Source organism: Pyrus communis, chromosome 17 (genome assembly GCF_963583255.1).
Source record: "Pyrus communis chromosome 17, drPyrComm1.1, whole genome shotgun sequence".
NCBI lineage: Eukaryota > Viridiplantae > Streptophyta > Magnoliopsida > Rosales > Rosaceae > Pyrus > Pyrus communis.
This window is the reverse complement of record NC_084819.1, coordinates 7218765-7243639: the sequence shown is the minus strand read 5'-3', so window position 1 is coordinate 7243639 and position 24875 is coordinate 7218765. Positions and strand designations below refer to the sequence as shown.

The 24875-nt window shown below is 37.5% G+C and overlaps 2 protein-coding genes across 3 annotated transcripts; both read right to left on the bottom strand.

Annotated features, from left to right (window-relative positions):
* Positions 1–5204: 5204 nt before the first annotated feature.
* LOC137722408 (uncharacterized) lies at positions 5205–8157 on the bottom strand. Its single transcript, XM_068461398.1, has 7 exons — positions 7965–8157; positions 7078–7577; positions 6806–6975; positions 6644–6724; positions 6447–6522; positions 6249–6341; positions 5205–5680 (listed from the first exon to the last, which is right to left on the bottom strand). The coding sequence occupies exons 2-7, from the start codon at positions 7556–7558 to the stop codon at positions 5478–5480; spliced, it is 1104 nt and encodes a 367-aa protein (XP_068317499.1). The 5' UTR covers positions 7559–7577; positions 7965–8157; the 3' UTR covers positions 5205–5477.
* Positions 8158–9985: 1828 nt separating this feature from the next.
* LOC137722615 (probable protein S-acyltransferase 14) lies at positions 9986–13424 on the bottom strand. Of its 2 annotated transcripts, XM_068461659.1 has the most exons (8): positions 13042–13424; positions 12019–12238; positions 11829–11920; positions 11564–11687; positions 11392–11477; positions 11248–11313; positions 10363–10500; positions 9986–10280 (listed from the first exon to the last, which is right to left on the bottom strand). In XM_068461659.1, the coding sequence occupies exons 1-7, from the start codon at positions 13228–13230 to the stop codon at positions 10372–10374; spliced, it is 906 nt and encodes a 301-aa protein (XP_068317760.1). In that variant the 5' UTR covers positions 13231–13424; the 3' UTR covers positions 9986–10280; positions 10363–10371. The 2 variants fall into 2 exon arrangements, with proteins under 2 accessions (XP_068317760.1, XP_068317759.1); XM_068461658.1 differs by having other exon boundaries at positions 9986–10500; positions 13042–13422.
* Positions 13425–24875: the final 11451 nt, after the last annotated feature.

The window sequence follows — 24875 nt, the reverse complement described above, 5'->3', positions numbered from 1 at the left end:
CTAATTCATCTGAATCAGAATAGAAATCAATATAATTACTAAAATGCCCTTAATGGAGATAATTATTTTATACACTAATTTTTTGGTTAAATTTTATATACTAATTAATAGGAAAAAAAAATGTTAAATGCCTCTGTTCACCAAATATTAAACACATGAAATTTAATTTTAATCGTTATTAAATTTAATATTAAACTGCATAACGGTTGGTGGTGTTGTGCCAAAGCGAGGTGCAATCTTGAAATTTTAGAAATAAGTGAGAGTGGGAAGGAAAGATTTATTCTGATTCCCCTAGTGCCACCCAAATATAGGGAATTCAATTTCTCCAAAATTTGGAGTTGTATTTCAAAATTCGTGTAAGTCCAACCAACTTTTTGATTTCCCAACATTTGGTAAACACTGGAGTATCACATAAGGCATTTAGATGTTCCCTGTGACCAAACAACAGATAGGTAACAAGCTTGGTATCTCAAATTCATCAGCTTGGAGATTGGGCTCAGCTTTATCGACGATGGATTGAACTTGAGCATTTGAGCTTCGGCCGTCTAGGAAGTGAAAGCACCGACTGGGCCATCGCCAGATCAGAGAGAGAGAGCAGTGAGGGAGAAATATAGAGATATTGTGCGCTGGGGCGTGGCTTGTTGGTGCTTTTGACTGGCTTAGTCATTGGGTGTTGCTGTTGGCATGGCGTGGCGGTTCACGATGTCTTTCGACATACGACGAAGATGAAAACCTAGACTCGGTACTCAGGTGGACGTATGAGCTTATGGAGAGAGATTGAGAGAGTGCATGTGTAGCACCGTAATTCCTTGGAGAAGATATGTTTTTCTTGGTTTGTTTTTTGTTTTTTATTTATTTTTAGGGAGCTTTACCTATGGAGAGAAAAAAAATTACAAAATACATTTCATAAAACTCCACTAATTTTGAATTATTTTAATGAGAGGCAAAAGCTCAAACCCCAACAAACCTAGCCCAAAAACAAGCAAACCAAACTTTTAAAATTTCAGCCATGTCCTCAATAGACTTGTTACTTAACAAAACTAAAACTATAAGCTGATATCATCTATAAAAACTTCAAATTGATTTTGGATCCGTAAAAATTATTTTTTGCATATCTGCAAGATTAGTTTCAAAATTCATGCACTTTTGGAATGTGACGACCCGTCCCTAATTTTCCATGTAATTTCCTTCACGAATTTGTAAAATAACGTTTATGCCTTTATTGGCAAAGTGAAACCTGACGTGCACGTAGTTATTCAGCTTTTAATTTATTTTTCCTATTATCGTAATTAAATATTACTCGTTGTTACGAATGCGTGAGCGCAAGTTAGACCCGAATCGGATTTGTAACAAAGAAGTTACGTTTAGTTAAAGTGCGTTAACAACCGATAGAATTGTAAATGTGTGTGCTAATAATTTAGTGGTAGAAATACTATTTTTTATAAGGTGCATTAGATTTTGTGTGCTTTCAAATTGTACAAGCTTCTTTACATTTTAAAACTCGTCCCGTGACCCATACCTCACCACCAATTATTTCATTTCCCACACTTTTTCACCCAATTAGACATCTCTTTTCTTTCTATCCAATCAGACTCATTCTCTCTCTCTCTTCTTCTTCTCTATTTTCATACCGTAGCTCTCTCCTCTATGCAACAACCATACATCATCATCAAACTTCACAGATCGAACTTCAAACTACCACCATCGTATTCCTCTCATCACAAAGAGTCCATCCGTATGAACCAATATTAGACTGGACGAGTTTTAAGCTTCCAACTCGAAGCAACTTGGAGCTTCGACTCGGGTGTAGGTTCCTCGATGATCTTCCCGTTCGTGTTACAAGATTTTGGAAGACTAGGAAGCATCCACACAACTCCTCAAGGTCTCTAGTTCAAGTTTGAAGCTAAGGCAACGTCGAAACATGAGGTTTCAAGGTGTTGAAAATAGGTCTGAGAGCTTTGAGTTAATTTCAGTCAATTTTTGTCCACTTTTTGGACTTCCAAAGGGTATAGACTTGTTATACTCTTCAAAATCTTCATTTCCTTATAAAGTACATAAAAAATGGTTGAGAAATGAAAAAGATATGAAGTTTAAAAAATTTTCTAGAAACCCGATGAACTAGATGGTGGAGGACAATCAGAGAAGAAGGAGAATATTTCGTTAAAGTTAACAAAATATTCTGACACCGTTAGGTAACGCTGTTAGACTTAACGGAATATTCCGTCAAATCTGACAGAATATTCCTTGGGAATCTGCCAGCGCATGCAGGCGCGTGGCCTGCGCATGGGTGAACGTGTGGCCATGAGCTAGTGGCGCATCCGGCCTCGTGGCGATGAGTGGTTGTTGTGTACGGGTCCGTGACGTCGTGTAGAATATTTTCGTATATTTAAATCCTCCATTTGAGCAAACTATGGGGAATTTTCCTAGCCTTTTAGTGTATGTCCTAATTAATTAATTAGTATAGTTGTTTCTCATATAGGAGAGAATTACCCTGAGGAGGTACGTGGACAAACAAGGCTAAGAGGCTACGATCCGACTACGTATTAGTGAGTGGGCATTTGTGTGTGTGTGTGTATTATAAAGCTTTCTAGTTTTCACAAATACTTTTGGATTTATATTATGTTGATATGCCATGATTTATTTAATTTTAAAAATGCTATTATGACGTTGAGATTTATATATTATCATGGCATGTTCACATACATTATACTTGCTCATCATGCATGCTTGCACTGGTGTTGTACTCGCCTAAGCCAAGGCCAGGCTTCACGTGTATGTTCACATCGCACCGCACACTCACCTTGGATCCATTGTAGGTGCCAGTCTTGTCCTAGGTTGCAATAGGTAACTAGGACTCGTATGTGATGCGCCTAGCGCCAGTCTTTACATGATTACACCCAGTCATGTTCATGTCAAATTCCCTTTGCATGAACTCATGTGTTAGCATAGATTGATAAGCACATGATTTTTCTTATGCTACAGTTGAGTTATTATGATTGGCGTATTTATGGAATTATTGTTGATTTACATTTGATTTCATACTTATATGTAGTATGATTTTTCGAAAATTGTACATGTTTTACGGCGAGGGGTTAGTATGTTCAGAAAACAAATGTGTTTTTTTCTAAACCTTTGTTTTTGCCCACTCACCCTTATGTTTTTCGCCCCTCCAGGACTTAGCTGAATTCCCTGTGGCGTACGAGGGATCTCTGGCAGTTCTGACATTTCCATAAATAAATGTAGGAGTTTATTTCTGGTGGTGTAATAAGTACCTTAACTAGATTCGACTGCTCTATTTATGTCGTACTGTCATCTATAATATGAACACTTATGTTTTATGGGTTCTTCCCACTATTGCCCACTCTCTACTTTAGATTAAATAAATGTTAGCTTTGGTTTAAATTTATCCATACTTTTATGCTTCACTTTCCTTTTTGGTTACATCACCTTTGGGTGTCGGCCAGCATGCCTCGACTCCGGTTGGGATGTGTCATGCAAGATCAGTTTCAAATTTCTTAGAACTTCTGTAAGGTCAATTTCAAAATTCCTTCATTTATACAATATTAGTTTCAAAATTCCTGCACTTTTGCAAGATCATTTCAGAATCCGTGCATCCAAATCAATAAAAACCTCAAAACTAAATCCCTTCAAAAATACTAAAATTAAAAATAAAAAATCTCAATCGTTCTTAGAGAAAAAAAAAACACGCGTAAATCTAGAAAACAATATGAAGAAAAAATGGAGGAGAGAGAGAGAGAAGTATGAAGAAGAAATAGGAGAGGGAAGAACGAAGGAGGAGGAGAGAGAGAGAATGAGAGAGACAAATGGGAAGGAGATGGAAGAGAGAGAGAGAGAGATAAAAGGAGGAGAAAGAAAGAAACGGTACAAATAAGGAGATAAAGGCTCATTTTTTAATTATAGAGGAGTGAAATTGTAAATGCAAAAGCAATTGGAAAACAACTATGACATCACATGTCACATGGATAAATTGTGTCCCTTTCTGAGATAAAGAAATCTTATAATTTGGATGTATGAATTGGGCAGTAAGGCCATCTCCAACTGCCCGGCCAAAGGGCCATAGACCAAAATATAACTCGCTTTGACACGAAAACCGTCTCCAATTGAGAGTTAGGTCAAAGGGCTTGTGGACCCTACCAGGCCATATTTCATACACCAGGCCAGCGGGCTGGCCAAAAGGAGCCAGCCAACCAGCCCGTTTGCACCAGCCCAAACCCATACTAGTTGACGTTATAACGTCAGATTACTGTTGGATTTGAATTTTATTTTATTTTTAGACAAATTTTTTTATTAAAAAAAATTCTAATTTTTTTTGCCTATAAATACCTAAGTCATTCCTACACCATTTCTCACCTCCTTTTCACTATTTCATATTATCTTACCTCATTTTATTTCAATTATTCACCAATATTTCACATCATTTTCATTATATAAAGATAAGAAATCCGGAGGCTTATTCATTTAGCGACAAGTAGCACTCAAAATATGTCTGAAAACTTTATTTTAATATGATATTTTAATTTAATTAACCATATTAATTCAATTAAAATAATAAATTATGGAAGGGGCTAAAAAATAGCCCCCTTTGGTTGGAGATAGGTTTTTAGTCAAACGGGCTTTGTTTTAGCCTATGAGCCTTTGTACCCCTTGGTTGAAGATGATATAAAATATGGTCTAGCACTGTTCATTCAAAAATAATTTCTTGTAGAACTATAAGGCTAAACATAACCCTTTAACCACCTTTCAGTTGAGGATGGCATAAGGGGCGGCACACTTGGACTCCCAAAAAAGGCTTTTCCCTGCTCGCTATTGGAAATCCGTGTTCGTCGCCCTACTATGCTCACCATTATTTCATTTTATGTAATTGTTCCTTATTTGTATTCTTGCTTTTGTTAGTTTTCGTTTTTAAATTCTTTGGCGAAAATTGGATATGTAGCACCCTGTCATGCGCCACGTAACACGCTACCAGAAAATTTAACGGAAAGACAACGGAAGGGCCAAATTTATTAGACGGACTCATTTTTAGGTACCAAATTAACCGATTCAGAAGGACCATTTTGATTGATACACACGTCAAATTTCATACAAACTAGCGAGCACCTAAATATCATCCAATTAATTAATTTGCCATCCATCAAAATACACATCGAAACGAAGAATAAAATTAATTTTCCAAAAGCAGGAACTCCGTGAATGTTTATTCTCCATTATCAATGAACTAAGGAACCCCCTTAATCAAAGATTCAAGGGTATCAGAGAAGATTCGATTAAGACTACATAACCATATCCATCTCACATAGCATCAATTAAAACTCAACCGTATACAAATGCACGCTACCAACACCCGATGTTCTTCGGCCATGACCACAACATGCAACAAAACACTACGCTATTATGCAGTAAAGCACGAGACCAATGGGACCGATGGCATATTAGGCTCTCATTGTGCTAGCTCGAATCTACGCTCTTCCTCTCCCACGGGAATAGCCACTCTTGTCCTTAACATCTGCTCTCATCCTACTACCAGACTGGTTTGAGTGAGAAGATCCTCCTGCCTTGTCTCTAGCATCTTGAATCATATTGCCGGGGTTCTGTACACGCTCATTGGATGGAAGCGCCCAACCTTCCCGACCGGCCTGCCCATTTCCGCTGCTGCCGGCTCCTAGAAACAAACAAAAAACCATAAAGGGTTAAAATGAAAAAAAACATCGGGGCCCAGTTGGTTCGTGACAATAATAAGAGTTCATAATTTTTCATTTTTAACCTTGGCCTCCATTCAACTAAATCATACAATAGCTCCCCTCATAAAAAGGGAACAGACGAGCAACATATGCAAATAGGGTCATGGACTAGTATGCACCTGTAGCACTTGCACAATTACAACTCGTTATCCCTGAATATATTCCAGGTTGCTAACGCAAACTACCGAGACAAAGCAAGCAACTCTCAAAACCTCTTGAAAAGGGACAGAAAATAATATACAAACAGGCACTAGAAAGCGGTAAGAACTTTACAGGAATTCATCCAGGAATTCTTTCTCACCCACTTAGTGGTATACTCAGTAAACAAACAGCTTAATCAAGTAAAGCAGTAGAAATTAGCAAGTATTCATACGCCGAATATGTTCCCCAGTTTTGTACCCAGAACATATGGCCAACATCAAAACGCAAAAATGATATTTGACCATTGCTGAATGCATGATTTCAGATTAGTAAACAATATAAACTCACCTATATTTTCATAACCACCAAATTTATCAGCCAATCCAGGAAAATGTTTCTTAGCAGTTCCTTTCCATGCATCTTCAAACCCGGAAAGCTCATCTATTATTGAACCAATCAGATACTCCAAGTTAGTCTCTCTATACTTAAACAATTTCATAAGAACCTTGTTGCACAAACATGGCATCGTGTATAAGGTCCACATACCTTCATTAAGATTGTGCAAGGTCTGCATTGTATCCACCTTACCATCTGTTTTGAGCTTCCTCGTAACTGAATGGCCCTAAAAGAAGAATCCTCACTGTAAGTGTCCTACTGGACGTCATGAAATTGATGACCAAAGATTCGAATTGAAAAGGCAAAAGAGACATCAGCATAAGTATCCACATGTCATCATACAACACCTTATTGTGGAGCCCTCTTGATACCCTGTGAGTTGCTTGCCTAGAAGTACTATCAGCTTCCTTGCTTTCTTCAAAAGCCAGCTACCCACACAAAAAGCGGAAATGAGCAAAAGAACTACGAGGCTAAAAAAGGAACGCCATGAATCTTTCACAACTACTTACCCCATCACTCCCCATCCTCCTTGTCTTGGAGGATGTATAATATGTGCCATTAGCACCACCACAAGTGACGGTGGAGCTCTGAAACGTGTAGCTGTGAGCTTGAGGCTGCGCTTGCATAGAATTAGACTGGCTGTAGCTGTCCCTATGCTGCAATTGCTTGCTGCTCCTCTCTGCACCAAAGGGGAAAAAGTAGCCCTAAATATTTTGGACTCAAAAAAGACATTCAACAATTACCAAGGTCCAATAGCAATAAACTAAATAAAACAATCTACCTTCAACTTCATCATCAGGATCCTCAACGTAAGGTTCATTGCTCAGTCCACTGCGCTTTCGAGGATTTTCCTTTTTCTCATTGTTAGCATCTTCGTCTTCATTATCAGAGTTTATCTCCTCAATGATAGGGCCCCGTGATCTCTTGGGCTCTGGAGCCTGATGCTCAATAAACCGATTTGGCTGCATATCCGGAAAATTGGCACCACTGGGACCAAAAACACTCGACTCCAACATCCCTCCAAATGGGGGCATACCTCCAAAAGGAGACATACCTCCAAATGGAGACATACCTCCAAACGGGGACATACCTCCAAATGGGCGAGTGAAGAACGGGTCATCAAACGGATCCCTTCCTCCAAAAAAGTCAGAAATCAAACTCCTCTGACCCCCTAATCCCCCAAAGCCCCCAAAACCGGAAAACGGGTCATTGAAGTCGGAGAAAGAACCCCTCCCACCTGGTCCACCTCTGCCTCTCTGCATTTTCTAGCTACTATAATCCCTGAAGAAAAAAAAAAATTGGGCAACCCCTAACTTTAACACATGCAGTGGATGAAGTGTTTTCCACAATCCAGTGTCACCAAAATTTGAAATTCATTTGATTAATCAAGATAATTTTGTAAAGCAAGCTATAAGCATTTCCCTACGAGCAACATGAACCCTAAATCTAGAAACTTCTTTGCTATACAAATCGAAAAGTAAAGCCCTAAATCGTGTCAGAATTCAACAGGAAAATGATCGCAATTTACACCAAATCACGTATTAATTCACTGATCATCAAACTAAGCAATGATCGCAATTAAATCATAGAGGATGATTATTTTTATTTTTTATTTTTTCCATGTGAATTGCTTTTCTGCAATAAAAAAAAATGTTAAGAAATGAGTACCTCGTCGGAAAGGAAGTAGAAATCGGAGGAAATTGAATCGGAACCGCAGAAAACCCTAATCGGCTCAGTAGCAAATGCTTCGATGAAAGGGGTTTCCAGGTGCCTCTGTGTTGATTGGGTTTTGATGCGCTAGCTCAACCGACTCCAATGGCGGAAGAGAGACGCAGAGAATTCAATCGATGTGCTGGAAGGTTCTAGTATTGTCACCAAACGTCACCGTACAAGTGTTGCCGCCAATGTTACGTGATCTGCCCAAAAAGTTCTCTCTTTTGTTCTTTTGGGCCAGGCGGCCCAGGCCCATTGTTTTCTTTTTCACATTTCCTTTTTCCTTTTTTTTTATGTTTTTTTTTTAACAAACGATGCACCAAAAGCTAAGTGGTAGGTTTAGCCTCATAATAGGCTAATAATAATTTTACTTTTGACGATAATCGAACGTAAAACCTAATAAGTGGGGAAGAATACCTAAGTGACTTTTTCCTTTTTATTATATCCATTGATTATACAGAATAATTCACTCCAAACCACTCATGATATCAAGATTTGGTTGTATAAGCTTCACTTTGGGTCTTGATTAAATGTTCTGAAGTTTTTTTCGTACGAGTTTATTGCTTAATATGCAGACGTCCTGCACGCTTATAGCTTATTTATTAAAATATCGTGTTTTTTATTAAAAAAAAAAAAGCTTAGTTGAATTAATAGTTTCCGTGGTGATAAAGTAGTTAAAAGATAGCAAAAATCCTTAAAAAATTAGACTTTAAGCTCTTGTGGTAAAGTCTGTTAGGAATATTTATGCCCAAAATTAAAAATTCTGTCAATTTTCTGTTAATTATTAGTATGCGAGCTAGCCCCACGTGCTAACAATTAGCGAAGAATTCCATTTTAGCCTAATATGTGTGGCTCACATGCTAACAATTAACAGAAAGTTGACGGAATTTTTAATTTTGTGCATAAATCCTAACAGACTTCATCATAGGAGCTTATATCCTAGTTTTTCTTTTTTACCGCAAAAGCTATCTTCCAATTACCCTATCACTACGGGGACTAATAATCCAATTAGGCCAAAAAAAAAAAAAAATCAATGACTTTCTTTCAACTAAAAGTGTGAATTCTATAAATTTGTGTAAGTAGGTTTACTTTTGGCAAAATGATAACCACACATTTTTTTTCTCTTTTACACATTTTTGTGTGAATTTGATAAATATGTTGTTTTCATTTGATTTGTTCAGTCCAATAATCATAAAAAATAAAAAAAATTATATAACAAAAGAGGTATGTGTGGGTATGAGTTCCCATCCGCATAGATTTTTCAGTGTGACCATCACACGAGATGGTACACCACATTGTCCTTATATAAATGGTGAGTTATGTGTGTTAAAAGGTTAATAACTTAAAAATTAAAAATTTCCACCAGTTGCATAAAAACACGTAATGTATCATCCGTGCTTCCGTTACTAACTTAAAAATTTCCAGTTGCATAAAAATTTCCACCAGTTGCATAACTTAAAAATTAAAAATTTCTCCTACCTTTGAAGATACCTTGCTAAAAAGTGCTTTGAGGCGGCATAGTTTCCCTGGGTATTTGATAGATTTAACAGTGTCATATGTGCATACAAACTAACCATTGGACAGGGAGCATGTATGGGTAAATTGATAATATGAAGCATAATAAGTGCCCATTTTATTGATAATAGGCTTATCTACGTCAGTCCGTCCGAAATTTGAACTTGCTCTTACTTTGCCCTATAAAACTCTTTTTTTTTCTTTTTTTTGTTTTTTGTTTCTTTCTCAAGAAGTATCATGCTTATTTCTATTCTGTCAAATAAATGTTAGAATAACTTATGTGGCGCAAGCAAGTTTAACTCAGTCATTCCTCCTCTCTCTCTCTCTCTCTCTCTCTCTCTCTCTCTCTCATCCAGTCCCCCCAAAGCAGAGCCATTTTTCAATTAGACACAAAGAAACAGTAAAATCCGAAATCTCATCCACAACTCAAACGACAATCTAGATGCTGCACTTTTCTGTAATCCAAGAGATTAAGGAGAAATTGGTACAAGGTGGAGATATTCACAGGATCAATTCAACAAGCCTGCACACAACATTAGGAACGGAACAAGTTGTATGAAAAAATGCTCACGTTCCTCGTGGAAATCACACATTACATCACTATATAAATTGTATCGACCAAAGAATCTATGCGCGTAAATTCGCCAATTGAGCCAGTCCTCAATTCACTTCCAGCCATGATGTCTGCCAAGCAAAAGTATTATCTGAGCTGCTGCCTGTGCATGCAGGTCAATGCAGTGTTGACGAGCAAAGAGCCTTGTACGAAAGAAACACAAATTTCAGCTTCCCTTATACGTGTGCATAAGAGGAGAGAACTGCAACATTGTCCCTTCGCTACCATGAGTACTTATAATGGCTGAAGTGCATTCAACTCGGGCCTTGTTGGATAATCAATACCCTGGAGAGCTGGTATCCGTCTTAAATCCTCCTCCGAATATGCAGGGATGAACCAGTACCACTTATCCGTCCCAAACACCTAACAAAATAATGGTAAATTCAACATTACATACAACAGCGTATACTTCTGCAAATCAGACAACTAGTTCAGTTAGGTTTTGGTACAACTTTCTAACATATTCTTCACAAACTTGGGGGAAAAATCAGCACTGTTTATCCTCTACAGGCAAAGTATAACTTTCAGTTCTGATCATTTATGGGGGTTTTGAAGTCAATTGTGGGGGTTGGATTTGCAAAATTGATCTAATTTCAAGCTGGTAATTTCGTTTTGTTGAGGATCATAGAATAACACCTACAAAAAGGGGGTGGGGGAGGCCATCCTCATGGACGTAAACCGGATTCAGATATTGCATTACCAAAATGCTGTACAAGTTTGGTTAGTTTTCCCGCAAATGCTGTTGCTTTTAATAAAATATGCAAGTGAGTGCGTGCTGCAACTGATTACAGAAGGAACGTATGGAATTGCATGTCAGTAATAAGGTAATATATGTTATAAGGTGGTGTATCTCACTCTCAGGCACATAAGACGTTACAGCTGATCAAAGATTAATGGTTTGACATTAATTAGAAGGGTCATACATAAAAGACAGAGAATTTATGGTATTGGTAAGGCAAAGGCAAAGGCAAAGAATCTAGCAAAAGAATCAATTTAAGAATTCATAGTATTGGTTAGAATATAAATTAAACACACACACAGCAACCACCAAAAAAAAAAAAAACAAAAACAAAACAAAAAAAACAAAAAAGACAGAACAAACAATCAAACCTGTTCAAAGTTTTTCTTCCGACCAAGGTCATACTGCCATTTAGTAGTGGCTTTCTTCTCGTACGCCTGATGAAATCAAGAATCTCATATAAGAAATACTAGAATAAGCCATAGAATCACATTCAGTATAATAAAAGCCATCACCTCAATAGTGGTGGTATTGGACGCCACCAATGATAGGTGCATGATCATGAAGCCAAAAACACTCAAAGCAAATGCGAAGTTCAAAACTGAAAATGGCAATCGCAAATATGAGAAAATACGGATGATGTCAAATTGGAAAATAATTCAGAAAATTGATCATCTAAAAACTTACCAAATGTGATAAAACTAGCTGCAACAGTGCCCAATGTTCCCGGTATCTCCTCTTCAGTAAAAAATGCCATAAAATACTTGAATAATGATAAGGTGACAAGAGTTGTCTCAAGAAATGTGTAAAACTGCAATAAAGTAATAAAGATACAAATACAAAGTCATACATCAAATAATTTCTCATTTAATTCAAGTAGTTACTGCTTATCTTGTCAGTAAGTAAATTGTGCCTCTCAAGAGATTTAAACAAACATAGTGCAGTAACATACCAAGAAGAGAAGGAAGTACTTGTAATTCAGTGCACCAACACAGTTGACCACCCAAACACAATGATGGTCCATTTTCAATATACACCTCCCACCTAAAACAAACACATAAATGGAAAGAATGAACCTTTCATTCTTTGTCCAACACCAGATATACATTTTCAAAAGAGGCAACTGGAATAAAAGTACTCACAAACAGAACAATGATGGCAACGAGGTGGTTTATAGTGGTTGCACTTCCGACAAAACCGTATTTTTTGATTTGCTGGATCACTGACCATGGTGGATTGGTCTGATCCCACCAATGGGGCTTCATCACCTGTCTCCTCATCGATTGCAGGCCTCCAATTTGGTGGAACGCGCCCAGGATCCGTCAAAACAACATTAAAGTAGCTCCACAACAGCATCACCAACTACATAACCAAATTAACTTTCCCAAACTTAATACTTTCCAATTTGCAAAGTTGAATTTATCACCATTCTCAACTTAAGCGTTCAAAATCGGAAAAATTCAAAAAACCAAAAAAGGAACTAAATCTTCAAAACCTCGAATTAAAATTCCTTTTTCCAACTTCCCATTAAAATGTGTCACATTTAAATTGTTGCGGCCAAAGAAATTTACTACACTCATATGGATGAGAACACTATATGCACGAAGGCAATCTTCAATCCTCTACCAATAACGTTTCCCTTAATCTGAAGTAGTTAAGAAAATCTCTGAGAAGCGTCAAACACAAAATATGTCACTTTCCCAGCTTGTAAAGTAGAAAACTCAAGTCACTAGCTTTACTACCCAATTGCTCTCTTTGATTCCAACACATAAATAGCAAATTTCAAAGCATTTTACTATGTTTTCATTGCTCCATTTTTTCCCCTTATCAAATAGTCCAATAGAAAGGTTGGCGCAACAGAAAGGTCGTTCTTCGTTGGAACAACTTTTTTGCAAAGCAAGGATAAGACTGCTTACGATAGACGTCCTCCCAACCCTTGCAAAGCGAGGAGCTCTGTTGGCTTGGGGTCGTCCTGTTTTTTTTATCAAATAATCCAAACATAAAGCAAAACCTTCTAGCTTAATATACAAAACTCTCACCAATTCTTACATATCACGCATTCATATATGAAGTTATGCATATTCATAATTTCTAGGTAAATTAAATTAAATTAAGAATGAAAATTGATTAAAATAGATAAAAATTTAGGGGGAAACGGGAATTACCAGAAAATGGAACAAGATCAAGAGAGGGAAGGCAATGACGAAATTGACACCTCCGCTAAGGATGCTAGGTAAATAATTGACCAAAACGACGGCGTAGTAGGTGAGCCCGACTATGGCGACAACCACCAGCACCATCACGTAGCCGAGGGCGCGCAGAGCCGTACATAACTTGAACGCGTTCCACGCCATTGCTGCTTCTCCTGATCGACCTTTTTCCACAGATGAATCAAACCATGAAAAATCAGGAATCCCTAAGAATTTGAAATCAAGATTTTGGGGAATCGGAATTCCATTTCCCCATTTGGGATCCGACGGAAAGTTGACGAATTTTGATTGAAATTTGAGGATGGGATTCAAATGGTCGGGAGACTAATTCAACACGTTGTGATTTGGAGACATTTGTTTTTGTTTTTTTCTTTCTTTCCCAATTCTTTTTTCTTTCTTTTTTTTGAGAAACTTATTATTTTATTTTGGATTTTTATTACAAATAGTCATTAAAATTGAGCCTCGCTATCAAGATGGTTCTTAAAATTAAAAATCAAATAATGTAGTTTCTAAAAATAGGTGTCGCAGATCAATATGGTCATTCAGTCACAATTCTGTTAAATATTGATGTGGCACATAAATAGGCCCCATAAGATTTACAGGTTTTTATCACAAATGGTCCCCGAAATTGACCCACACCATTAAGATGGTCCCTAAAATTGACCAAAACCATCAATATGATATTTGAAATTGAAAATCAATTAATGTAGTCCTTGAAAATAGGTGTCGCAAATCAATATGACTATTTCGTCACAATTCTGTAAAACAATGTGTTATGTGCTGATGTGGGTTTAATAATTAATTAAAAAAGTTGTCTAAATGCCTTTTTGCACAATGAAATTTTTTTTTTCTTATAGTAAGGCCTACTCCGAAGAGAAATCCCTTCCATAAATTCTCGAAGGCACAAGGCATAACCAAGGCCTATGAGGGGGTGTGGGAATAGTTTTCAACCAACAATAGACACACCTCGGTTATAACCTTATTATCTCAAGGCAGACATCGTCGTTCTTTGCATCACCGGACCACCAGGAAAGCGTCAAACAAGCTTTCCAAGATTAACGTTGTGAGGATGTTGATCACCTAGTTAACGGTGATGTCCCAGAAGTCGTTAACAATGGGCAAAGCCGTCACCAAAAGTGATCTCGAATCCAGGTTCAATTCGGTGAAAGGTGTCGAAGTGTGTATTGAATTTTTTTTCAGAGAATAAAGAGCGAAGGAGGTAGAGAAATATGGACTAGGATCAGAGGTGATTGCAGGACTGGGTTTTTTTGTTGACAATTTTTTTATTAACTATTAAATTATTAAGCCTATATGTAATTTTTTTTAATTTAATTAGACTTGTGTGATCCATTTATGTGTTACATCAGCACATTACATAATTTTTGACAAAATTGTAACGGAATGACTACATTGATTTGAGACACTTACTTGCGGGACTACATTGATCAATTTTCAATTTCAGAGACCATTTTGATGTCGCGGGTCAATTTCAAGGACCATTTTGATATCGCAAGTCAATTTCAGCAAGGACCATCTTAATAATGAGGGTCAATTTTAAGGACCATTTGTAATAAACCTTTTATTTTTTTGTCTGAAAAAAGGAAGAGTAGTTTTATTTACACCCCACAAATTTACGAAACCACCCACATTCAAAAAATTCTTAAAAATTCCTACAAATTTCCAATTTTACCCCTGATTTTTCTGTACCCTCCCCACCTCGGTCCTAACAACGAAAGAAAGAGCGACAAACACCCCAACTGGACAACAACCTCTTATTACCTCCGTCGTCGGAGTCGTCAATCCACTCTGGTCACCTCTTCTCTAGCCTCTCTCCCGTCTTCAATTTTTTACAAAGTTCCCAATTTCATACAAAAGCCAAAACTTTAAGCAAAACCCAAGCAACCAATTTAAAGTCTTTGTCAAACTTCAAGCAATAAAATTTTCTATCACCGAACATCAACAATCAAACGCCTCCAATCCACAATATTCTTCCAAATCAATTAACTTGTTTACATTCCAAAACCCAAGTCAACAAACAGAGTTCAACACAATAAATGGATGGCATTAGTTAATTTGACATACCAACTGTAAATATTGAGATCATTTCAAGGGTGGTGCTATGGTGGTTGACTATCGGCAAAGGGATTGGTTGGTGCCATTTCTTTTTTTTTTTTCCCAACCAATAAAGGTAAAAGAGGAAGATCAATTGGAAAAAAAAAATGCAGGTGTCTTCATAAAATTGTGGGGTGTTAATAAAACTACCTAAAAAAGACATATTTGTTTTGGTATTTTCCAATTTCAAATCATCTAATCATTGAAAATCCAAAGGTTCTCAGCAAGCCACATCATGGAGACGTTCGGCTCCGCTGTTTATCTAATGCAGCGAAGCCCACCCGTGTAGAGCTTGTACCACTTACCGTTTTTCACACATGTGTTAAACACACCTGATATTAAAAATTAAAAAAAAATGGTTGGCGTCAGCATAACGTCAACATGCCTGTTTGGGTAAGGTAGGAGTTTAGATGCTCGAGCATTTGGGCGGGCTTTGCTTGGCCCACCACTTGTCCTTGCAATTTTGGACCATAGATGGATTCTAGGTTGGAGGGCAAGTTTTGGGCCTTGCCTTTGCCTTGCACCAACTGCGAGATGCTCTAATTAGCAAACCCACTAGTTCTTTAGATAACAAAAAAATTAAGGGAATTGTTATTAGCACTCCAAAAATCTCATTTTACACTCCAAACTTTCTATAATATGAAAGAAAAATACACTAGTGAGGAGTTTAGAATGAGATTTTTGGAGTGCCAATAACACTTTCCAAAATTAATTGAATTTCACTTTGTTACAAACTTATTAAGGGTGGGCTCAATTGGATTTAAACCTGAGTTGACATATGAAAGTGAAAGTATAATTATATTTGAATTGGTCCAGTTTAGTTTTTTGTAATTAAACCAAACCAATCCATGACTAGACATTATGAATTAGAATTGAATTGTAATGGAGTGCATTGAGGATAAATAATTCAATGCTTTGTTGGTGCAAATTCCACATATTAGTGAGTTTGATTTCTATAAAATAGTCAATCATATCTATTAAACTTATATTGCAGTAATGTTGTAGGAATCAAACTCGAGCAATTCAATTGATCAAAATCCGAGCATAAAGCTCGGGACTTTATGGTGTTTACGTCCTCCACCATGATCCAAATTCAACCAACCGGGACCTCGTCAGAGTTGTTTACATTGACAAAGATATATATTAGTATTACACACCCCGTGATGGAAGTTATAGTTGTTGAAAAATTATATATTATAATATTAATTATTATAATATGTAACTAATATTTGAATGAAAAATGGTTGTAACCGTTGGTTGGATTCAACAGTGTATGTATCTTTTTCCAAATGGAAAGGGACCGTTGTATATTTACTGTTAGTCAAAGGATGTATATTGTTAGTTTCCCAAAAAAAAAAAAGGATGTACATTGTTTTTTTAACAAACAATATTATTCATATTAAGTGGAGGGGATGGGCTTAACTTCACAATGAGCTAGCAATATTGTGGTTCAAATTCGTCTTTAGCGAGAATCGAACTTAAAACCTCTCACTTGCAAGTGAAAAGGAATACCACTAGACCGTAGTACTAAATGACTTTACTTAATATTTTTTAATAACGATATTATCTACACTAAAGAGAGATGGGCTTAGCCATATAATATGCTAGCAATAATGTGATTCAAATTTGTTTTTGACGAGAATCGAACCTAAGACCTTTCTCACTTACAAGTGAAAAGGAATACCACTTGACCGTAATACTAAGTGGCTGCCAAATGATGTATACTTAAAGATGAAAAATTACATCTCTTTAATAAGAAGTATGTGGGTTCTATTTAAAACCATGAAACCATTATCATTAAGGAGTAGAAAATAGAATTAATTCTTATTCTTGAGAAATAGAGTTTCCCCACTTTATTTCTCTCATTCTTCGTTTGTTAAATTCCGAGATGTGTCTTGAAAGTACGGAATATATAAAGTATTGACACACAATCCAGAACATCATAACAATTTTCTGTTTGCTTAGTGTAACCAATTGTTGTCTTAGTATAATTAGTTATACTTAATTAGATGCTAATTATGATTAGCAGGTGTATATATATACACAATTGTAATGACTCATTAATTCAATGAAACAGAATCTTTCATAAATCTCATATGGTATCAACTGCCTTTGCTTAACCGCCTCTTCGTGATCCTCTCCACCTTTTCGCGATTCTCATCGATCTTCGTCTCTCGATTGATTCTCTTCGTGCTTTCATTGGCAATTTTCTTCAATTCTTGATCGATTCTCCATTTTTTTTTTATCTTTAATCTCTGTTTCTCTCTGTCTATCTGATGGTATCTTCAGCTTCTTCTCTTGCGAATCCTGACATTCTTGCCCCAAATTCATCTTTGATGAACCCTAACCCTAATTCCCCAATTTCATCTATTTCTTCGATCACAATCCAAAACATTAGTTGTATGGTTCCCACGAAGCTTAAACGAGACAATTATCTTATATCGAAGGTGTTCTTTGCTCCAATTTTTCACCGTTACAAACTCACTAGAATTCTTGACGACACTGAAGTGTGTCCACCGTCATTTCTTCTTGACAATTCTGGCCACATCACCGATGCTCCGAATCATGCCTTTGAAGCTTGGTATGAGAAGGATCAAAGCATCCTCATTTGGTTAAATTCCACTTTATCTGAAGAAATCATAGCTTTCACCATTGGTGTATCTTCATCTCACGAATTGTGGATCAATCTTGAATAACGCTTCGGTGGAGTCTCTGTTGCGCACATTCACCAACTTCACACTCGCCTTGACTCAGTTAAGAAATGTGATCTTTCAATCTCTGAATACATTCAACAAATCAAAAGTATTTTGGATGCTTTAATGGCTATCAGCACGCCAGTTTCTGATCATGATCTTATTACTGTTACGCTCAATGGCCTCTCTGATGAGTACGAGTTCTTCATTGACTCTATAATACTGTGAATTTCCTCCGCAACTCTTAATGAACTTCATGTTTATTGATCAACAAAGAACTCTTTATGAGTCGGAAGAAGAAATCTGTTGTTTCTTCTGTTACAGAACCTTTTCATGCATATGTTCCTCAGTCTCAACACTCTCTGGCTTCGATTCTTCCAATGCCTTAATTTAATGCCTTTCCTCAAGCATTTGTTGCTCCATACTCCAACTATAATTCTTCTAAGAATTGTTGAGGCAGCAATTGTGGTCACAATCGTGGCAATAATCGTGGCAAAAATCGCAGTTTCAACAATTATCGTGGGACTGGTAATTTCCAAGGCAACTCCTATAATCCAAGTTGTTCTTCAGGAGGCTTAAATCGACAATACTCTGGTGGCTGAGTTCCCTGTCAAATTTGTCACTCTCAGGATCATGAAGCAATTGACTGTTTTGAATGCATGAATCATGCGTTTGCTGGGCAAAATTCCACCAACTAAATTAGCAACAATGTGTGCTCACACCATTACTAAATCTACCTTTCCTACCTGGATTTTGGACTCTGGAGCTACCTCGCATATCACGAATGATATCTCTGCTATTCATTCTCCTATGCCTTATCATGGTGAAAATAAGGTTTATATCGGTGATGGTCAAGGTATGCCCATTCACCACACCAGTACTTCTGTTCTTAAAACTCCAACTTGCAACATTTAAGTTGAACAATGTTCTCCATGTTCCTCATATGAAGTTTAATCTCCTCTCTGCATATCAATTTTTAAAGGATAATTACTATCAATTAAGCCTTGATTCTGATGGTTCTATAATCAAAGACCGTTCTACAGGGAGGATGCTTTTTCAAGGGCTAGTTAACTCTGGCTTTTATCATGTGCAAGGTACTTCACCTGCTTCTGCTTGTGCTCCAGATTCTCCATCATCCTATGCTAATATTAGTACTCCAGCTTCCATACAACTTTGGCATAAGAGGCTTGGACATTCCTTTTCTGCAATCTTCCGGAAGATTTTAAGTAGAAATATGCTTGCTTACACTGGAAAACAATTTGTATCTTTCTTTTGTCAAGATTGTGCAATTGGTAAAAATAATAAGTTGCCATTTTCTGTAAGCACTAGAATTACTACTCACAGTTTAGAACTTGTTCACTGTGATGTTTGGGGCCCTGCTCCTATCTCCTCTATTAGTGGATATAAATTCTATGTTTTGTTTGTTAATGAGTTTACCAAATATAGTTGGCTATTTCCTTTAAAGTTCAAATCTGAGGTCGTCTCCATATTTGTGCATTTTAAATCATATGTTGAGAATTTGATTGAAAACAAAATCATGACTCTATGATCTGATTCAGGGGTGAGTTTACAAGTTCTCAGTTTAGTTCATTTCTTCTCCAACATGGTATTTTGCATCAGTTCAGTTGCCCTCACACCCCAGAGCAAAATGGATGTGTTGAGAGGAAACATAACATCACCTGCTTGTGGATTTTTCCTCCTTTTCTTACCTTATCCTCTTCATCTCTGAGTGGTCCTTTCATTAAGCTTTGGGATAAGATTTGGTATTCCTGAATTCCACCGAAATTTAAAATGGCGGCATAGAGGATTTTTCAATCATAATTCCTATGGTGGTAAATCTTGTTCACAAGCGACTTCCATTGATCCTTTGTGCATTTTTTTATGGTGCGGCTCCTGAATTAACTCAAAACCTCATTCTTAAGTGCCACTTTGCTAGCCTCTCCTTTGGGTCTTCATCCTGCTTATTCGCAAAATTGTCATATTAAGGACTGGGCGCTACACATGTCGAAGAGCATGAAATAATCAAATTTTGGTTGCATTTCGATTGTTGTTTGGGCAATTTGGACTGCTAGAAATAGCAAATTATGGGGTTCTGAGTAGCACCCTATTCCCAATGTGATCATGCGACGGGCCACAGATTGGTGGCAATATTTCATAAAGGTGATTGCCACCCCAACTCGAACCAATGTTCAATCTGTTATCCCAAGGTGGTCGTGCCCTCCGTCTAGTAAACTCAAGGTAAATATGGATAGGGCTTGGAACAAAGATCTAAGATTAGGTGGAGTTGGGATTGCTATCATGATTCAGATGGTAAATGTATGTCGCGGCCACATGAATCTTTGATTGTGTTTTTTGTCCATCCAAATCGAGGCGTTGGCTGCTAAAGAAAGGCTTATATTGGTGATTGAAAAGGGTTTACATAGTATTATTCTAGAAAGTGTTTCACTTCAGATCATTTCAGCGGTGAGGGATGCATCTTTGAACGTCTCTCCAATGGGACCTATTAGGGCTGGGCACGGGCCGGGCCGGGCCCAATTTTGAAGGGACCGGACCGGACCTAGGTTCAAAGGGAACGGGGTGGGCCGGGCCGAGGATTACATTTTCTAATATAAGAACTGGACATTACTCGGCCCGGTTGAAACAGGCCGGTTCGAGCCGGGTCCATGGGTCCTTTTTCTTTTTTTCTTTTTTTTTTGGTTGTTTGAAAAAAAAAAGAAAAAAGAATTGTACGGATTGCAAACTGCACAAATTGAATTTTGCACAGATTGCAATATGCACAAAACTGCACAAATTGCAAACTGCACAAAACTGCACAGATCATTGGATGCTAGGCTACCTCAAAGCTTGAACACAAACCAAGACATAAGAGATCATTAGATATGAGGGAATGGAAGCATATTACATAATCAGTAATTACATGAAATATATTACATTTTGTCTGTTGCCAAAACATTACATTGGAATGTAATGTTTACCTGAAGTGCAGGAAAACTTGTAAATAACACAAAAACCAGTGCAGCTAGTCGGTTACATGGATTAAATAGCGCTAACAATAAGGGATGTTAACTTGACAAAGAAGTTATATTCTCACATGCAAAGCATAGAAGATGGTTCACATATATAGTTATCCAAAACACAATCTGTAATTGGCTGCATCCCTGTTAAGAGCCCCAAAAACACCACACTGAGGCCATACACAATTACACATCGCTCTTATCCGTTAGCTTATGAGCATTGAGAAGCTTCAAGATTTTTAAGATGCATCTGTGTTTCCTTCCGGTTAAGACTTAAGTTAGGAATCTCAATGACTTAACAGTCGGAAGAGTTTGCCCTGATGTCAGGGGCTAGAGTATATATTCAAGGGACAGTTACAATCAAAGGGGGATAACATAGACCTTCAACTTTTAAAACCTAGATTTTGCCCTGATGTCAAGGGCTGGATTATGATATCCATTGTCACATTACACCTTCAACTTTTAAAACCTAGATATAAATTTGATTGGATAAGATTACCTTTGTTGTCTTTAGCAGAGATAGTCCTTCAATCCTAGAAGTCATCCTCAGTGCACCAGATTTCTTTGCGATTTACCTCTGTTGTATGCTTCTCAGATCCTAATTTGAAACCTTTAACAAATATGGCAATGAAAATAAATAAAAAATTAAAAAAATGAACAGAAATAGAATGGATGTCTCCGGATTGCAAATCAATATGCTTGGAAATACTTTACATTCTTCAGAATATATGTGAAATACAAGGACTTCTACTCAACATTTGGATGTGAAAACAAGCTAAAAAAATCAGAAAATCCACCAAATCAGCAAGAACAAACATGAACATCCCAATATATTGAGCACAGATTACATACATTAGAGGTTAAAGAACCTATAAAAAAAATAAAAAAAGAGGTTAAAGAATTCACCTGAACTGGCAACGACGATGGAGTGTTGGTGATCGCGACGGCGGTGATGTCGTCGGGAAAGAGAGAACAAGAATCGGGAAGATGGGTGGTGCGGGTGCCTGGGTCTAGGATGAGATGTCGAGGAGAACAATCAAGAAGAAGATCGACCCTAGGTCATGATTGGAAGGTATGTTTATTTTCAATCTGGGCCGTCTATTTCAATTACAAACGGGCCGGTTCGGGGCCCCGTTTTTCTATAAATCTGGAACCGGCCCGACCCTAGAATGCTATTACCTAGGCCCGCCCCGCCCTGTTTCCCCTATTTAAAAACAGGACCCGCCCCGTACCCGCCCCGAACCGCCTATACCCGCCCCTACCCGCGGGCCCAGAACCCGTTTGCCCAGCCCTAGGACCTATTATTGTAGATGTGAAGTTCCTGCTGTCATTGGTCGCTAAAGCTACTGCTACCCACATGTGACAACCCATCCCTAATTTTACGTTTTATAAATTTTAAAAGTGTGAATGGACAAAAATGCCCTAAAGGCAAGGATTTTGACTTCCGTTGGCCATTGTTTAGCGAGATGTACGAGTCATTCTTTTGGAGTATTTGCATAGTAATCATTGCCATGAACGTATAGGCAAAAGCCGTTTGCGAGTTCAGATTATAACGGTATAGTTACAGACGTTTGAAATTGGTTATTTAAAGTTTAGCTATAAATAAATTGAACTCCCACTTTGTGGGAAAGAAACCAATCAGATTTTAAGCAAGAATAAGGGGACCAATCAGCTATTTTATTTAAGTGACCAATTAGATATGTTAGAAGGATGACCAATCAAAGATTAGAGAGAGGGATCAGCCAATCATGAAGGAGAGAGAAAACCTCATCCCCTTCCTTTTCAATCTGTCCACACCACACAACCCAGTTCGACCTCCCATTTTCCAAGGCCGATTATGGCCCATTCCGGTGGAGTTTTTCGACGCCACCACCACCACCATCTTGAAGCTCTCATTCCCCTCTACAAAACCCACTGAAGAACCACCTTGATTAACCACGGTATGTGGCGGTTTGAGGCCTCGAAAGTTGACAAAAATCCACCAGTGCTTCGGCCACTCTTTTCAATTTTTCAACAAATCGGCAAAGCGATGGTTGATGCCACCACTTGGGCTTTGTAGCCCATCATCCCAGAAGAAAATCTCAACCAACCTTGACCCCGTTGGACTACCGTAGACGACGAATCGACGCCGGGAAGCTTTAGGCACCCGCCGGCTTTGTGGGCAAAATTGACCATCTTCCGTCCACTTTTGGCTTTGTGGCCGGTATGAAAGTTGTTCCTTTCTTTGAGATCTTCATTTCTGTGAAATTTGAGAATTTTTAGAAATATTGGGATTTTTCCGACGAACTGTGGCGGCAAACCACCGCATGCGGTGGCGCGTGGGTCGAGAAAGTTGCAAGGACCTTTTTAGTTCATGTCGGAAAGTTGGTTAGTAGTATAGTACGTTTTGAGGATGTATACCTTTGGTGTCATTTCTCAAAATTTTACTTGGGATGCTACCAAATGTAAGAAGTAGAATACATTATTGATCCACCTCGTTAACACCACATTTATTCTCCATGTTTCTTATTGAACAACTCCTATATCAGTTTTCCTTATGACTTTTCAAACAAGTCCTACTTCATTGAAAGAACTTAGTTATTAAACACTTATCTTGGAAATCTCAAACTTATCTGCGACGATGAAAGACTGAGCTTCAAGATCGTACCTAGATTTTAACAACTTCTTCGGATGACGATTAAAAACCGTTATCCTTTACTTTGAATTGATGGTCTAATCGATCAACCTTTGTAAATCGAGTTTCCTTGTGTAGTTGACGAATTCATAATATTCTTGTAGACGACTATCTCACCTATTCTAGTAATGAGATTAAATTCTCCAATTATCAACAGTCCACTTCACATCAAATTTCTCAAATATTTCCTTTGTGTAATTTGGTACTTCTCCTGGGAGATGTGATTTCGTAAATGACATTCTTTTCTTTTCTCCAAAAAGGTAGTAGCGAAAGAAAGTTGAAATTCTCACAAAGTGTTGTGAAATTCGAGACAAACTTTGGTCTTGTCGACCAAGGAAAATTAGTTTGGTTTGGGATGTTAGTTATGAATAAAGTCTTAGACAAATGAACTGTTGTCTCACCTTACCTTTTCTTTACACCTTTCTATGATATTGATCATTTGGAAACCCATGATGACGTGTTCTCTGGATGTTTCAGCTGTGTTGAGTCAGCATGATGGAGAATCGCTTATACTTTCCAACGGTTAAAACCGTTCGAAATGAACCATCATATTCATGATTGGAGTCAAGTGTTATTATATTCATTTAAAATATCGGATGACACTTCTCGGTGAGAACGTGTCTAGAACCTTTACCAACCTTAGATTTCTCAAACATCTTCATTTGAGTTAAGCCAAAATTTCTGATAGTGATGATGGAAGAACTAAATCAACTCCTACGATTGCACTATCGTGTATTATCCCGATTGTGCAAATGTAATTACTATTTAATGCAGCAAAAGACATATGTATACTTGAACACTTTCGGCCTGTCCTATCCCGCCTCAGTTGGAGTTCACAGGTATTGTTTTGATGTTACTTGCGAGATATCAAGAAATGGTTTGAATAGTCATAATCACTTTTTGTATATGAAGGTAGTTGGGAAATATCATCATACACTTTCGGTATATCTTGTACATGTGGAGATGATGATAATGTTTCGATGTCTATAAATCAATTTGACAAGATAACCCATTTTCTTTTCATTGGTCCAGAGGGACTACATTTTTTACCACTTGGTAAAAGTTCTCATTCATGAGATTATCAGATTTCTCGGGCGTTTAGACTAGCGTCTATTCTAATGGGGATTCCATATTCATCTCTTTGTGTTGAAAGGTATTCTAGTCAATTTTGGGGTCCATGTCTACCCTACTACACTCGGTATTATTTTTTTGAAACAAGCAAATCGTTTAGAGGAGTTGCTAGGACGTTGACAGTTAGTTGTGAACATTAAATTCTCAATCACTCAACAAATACTC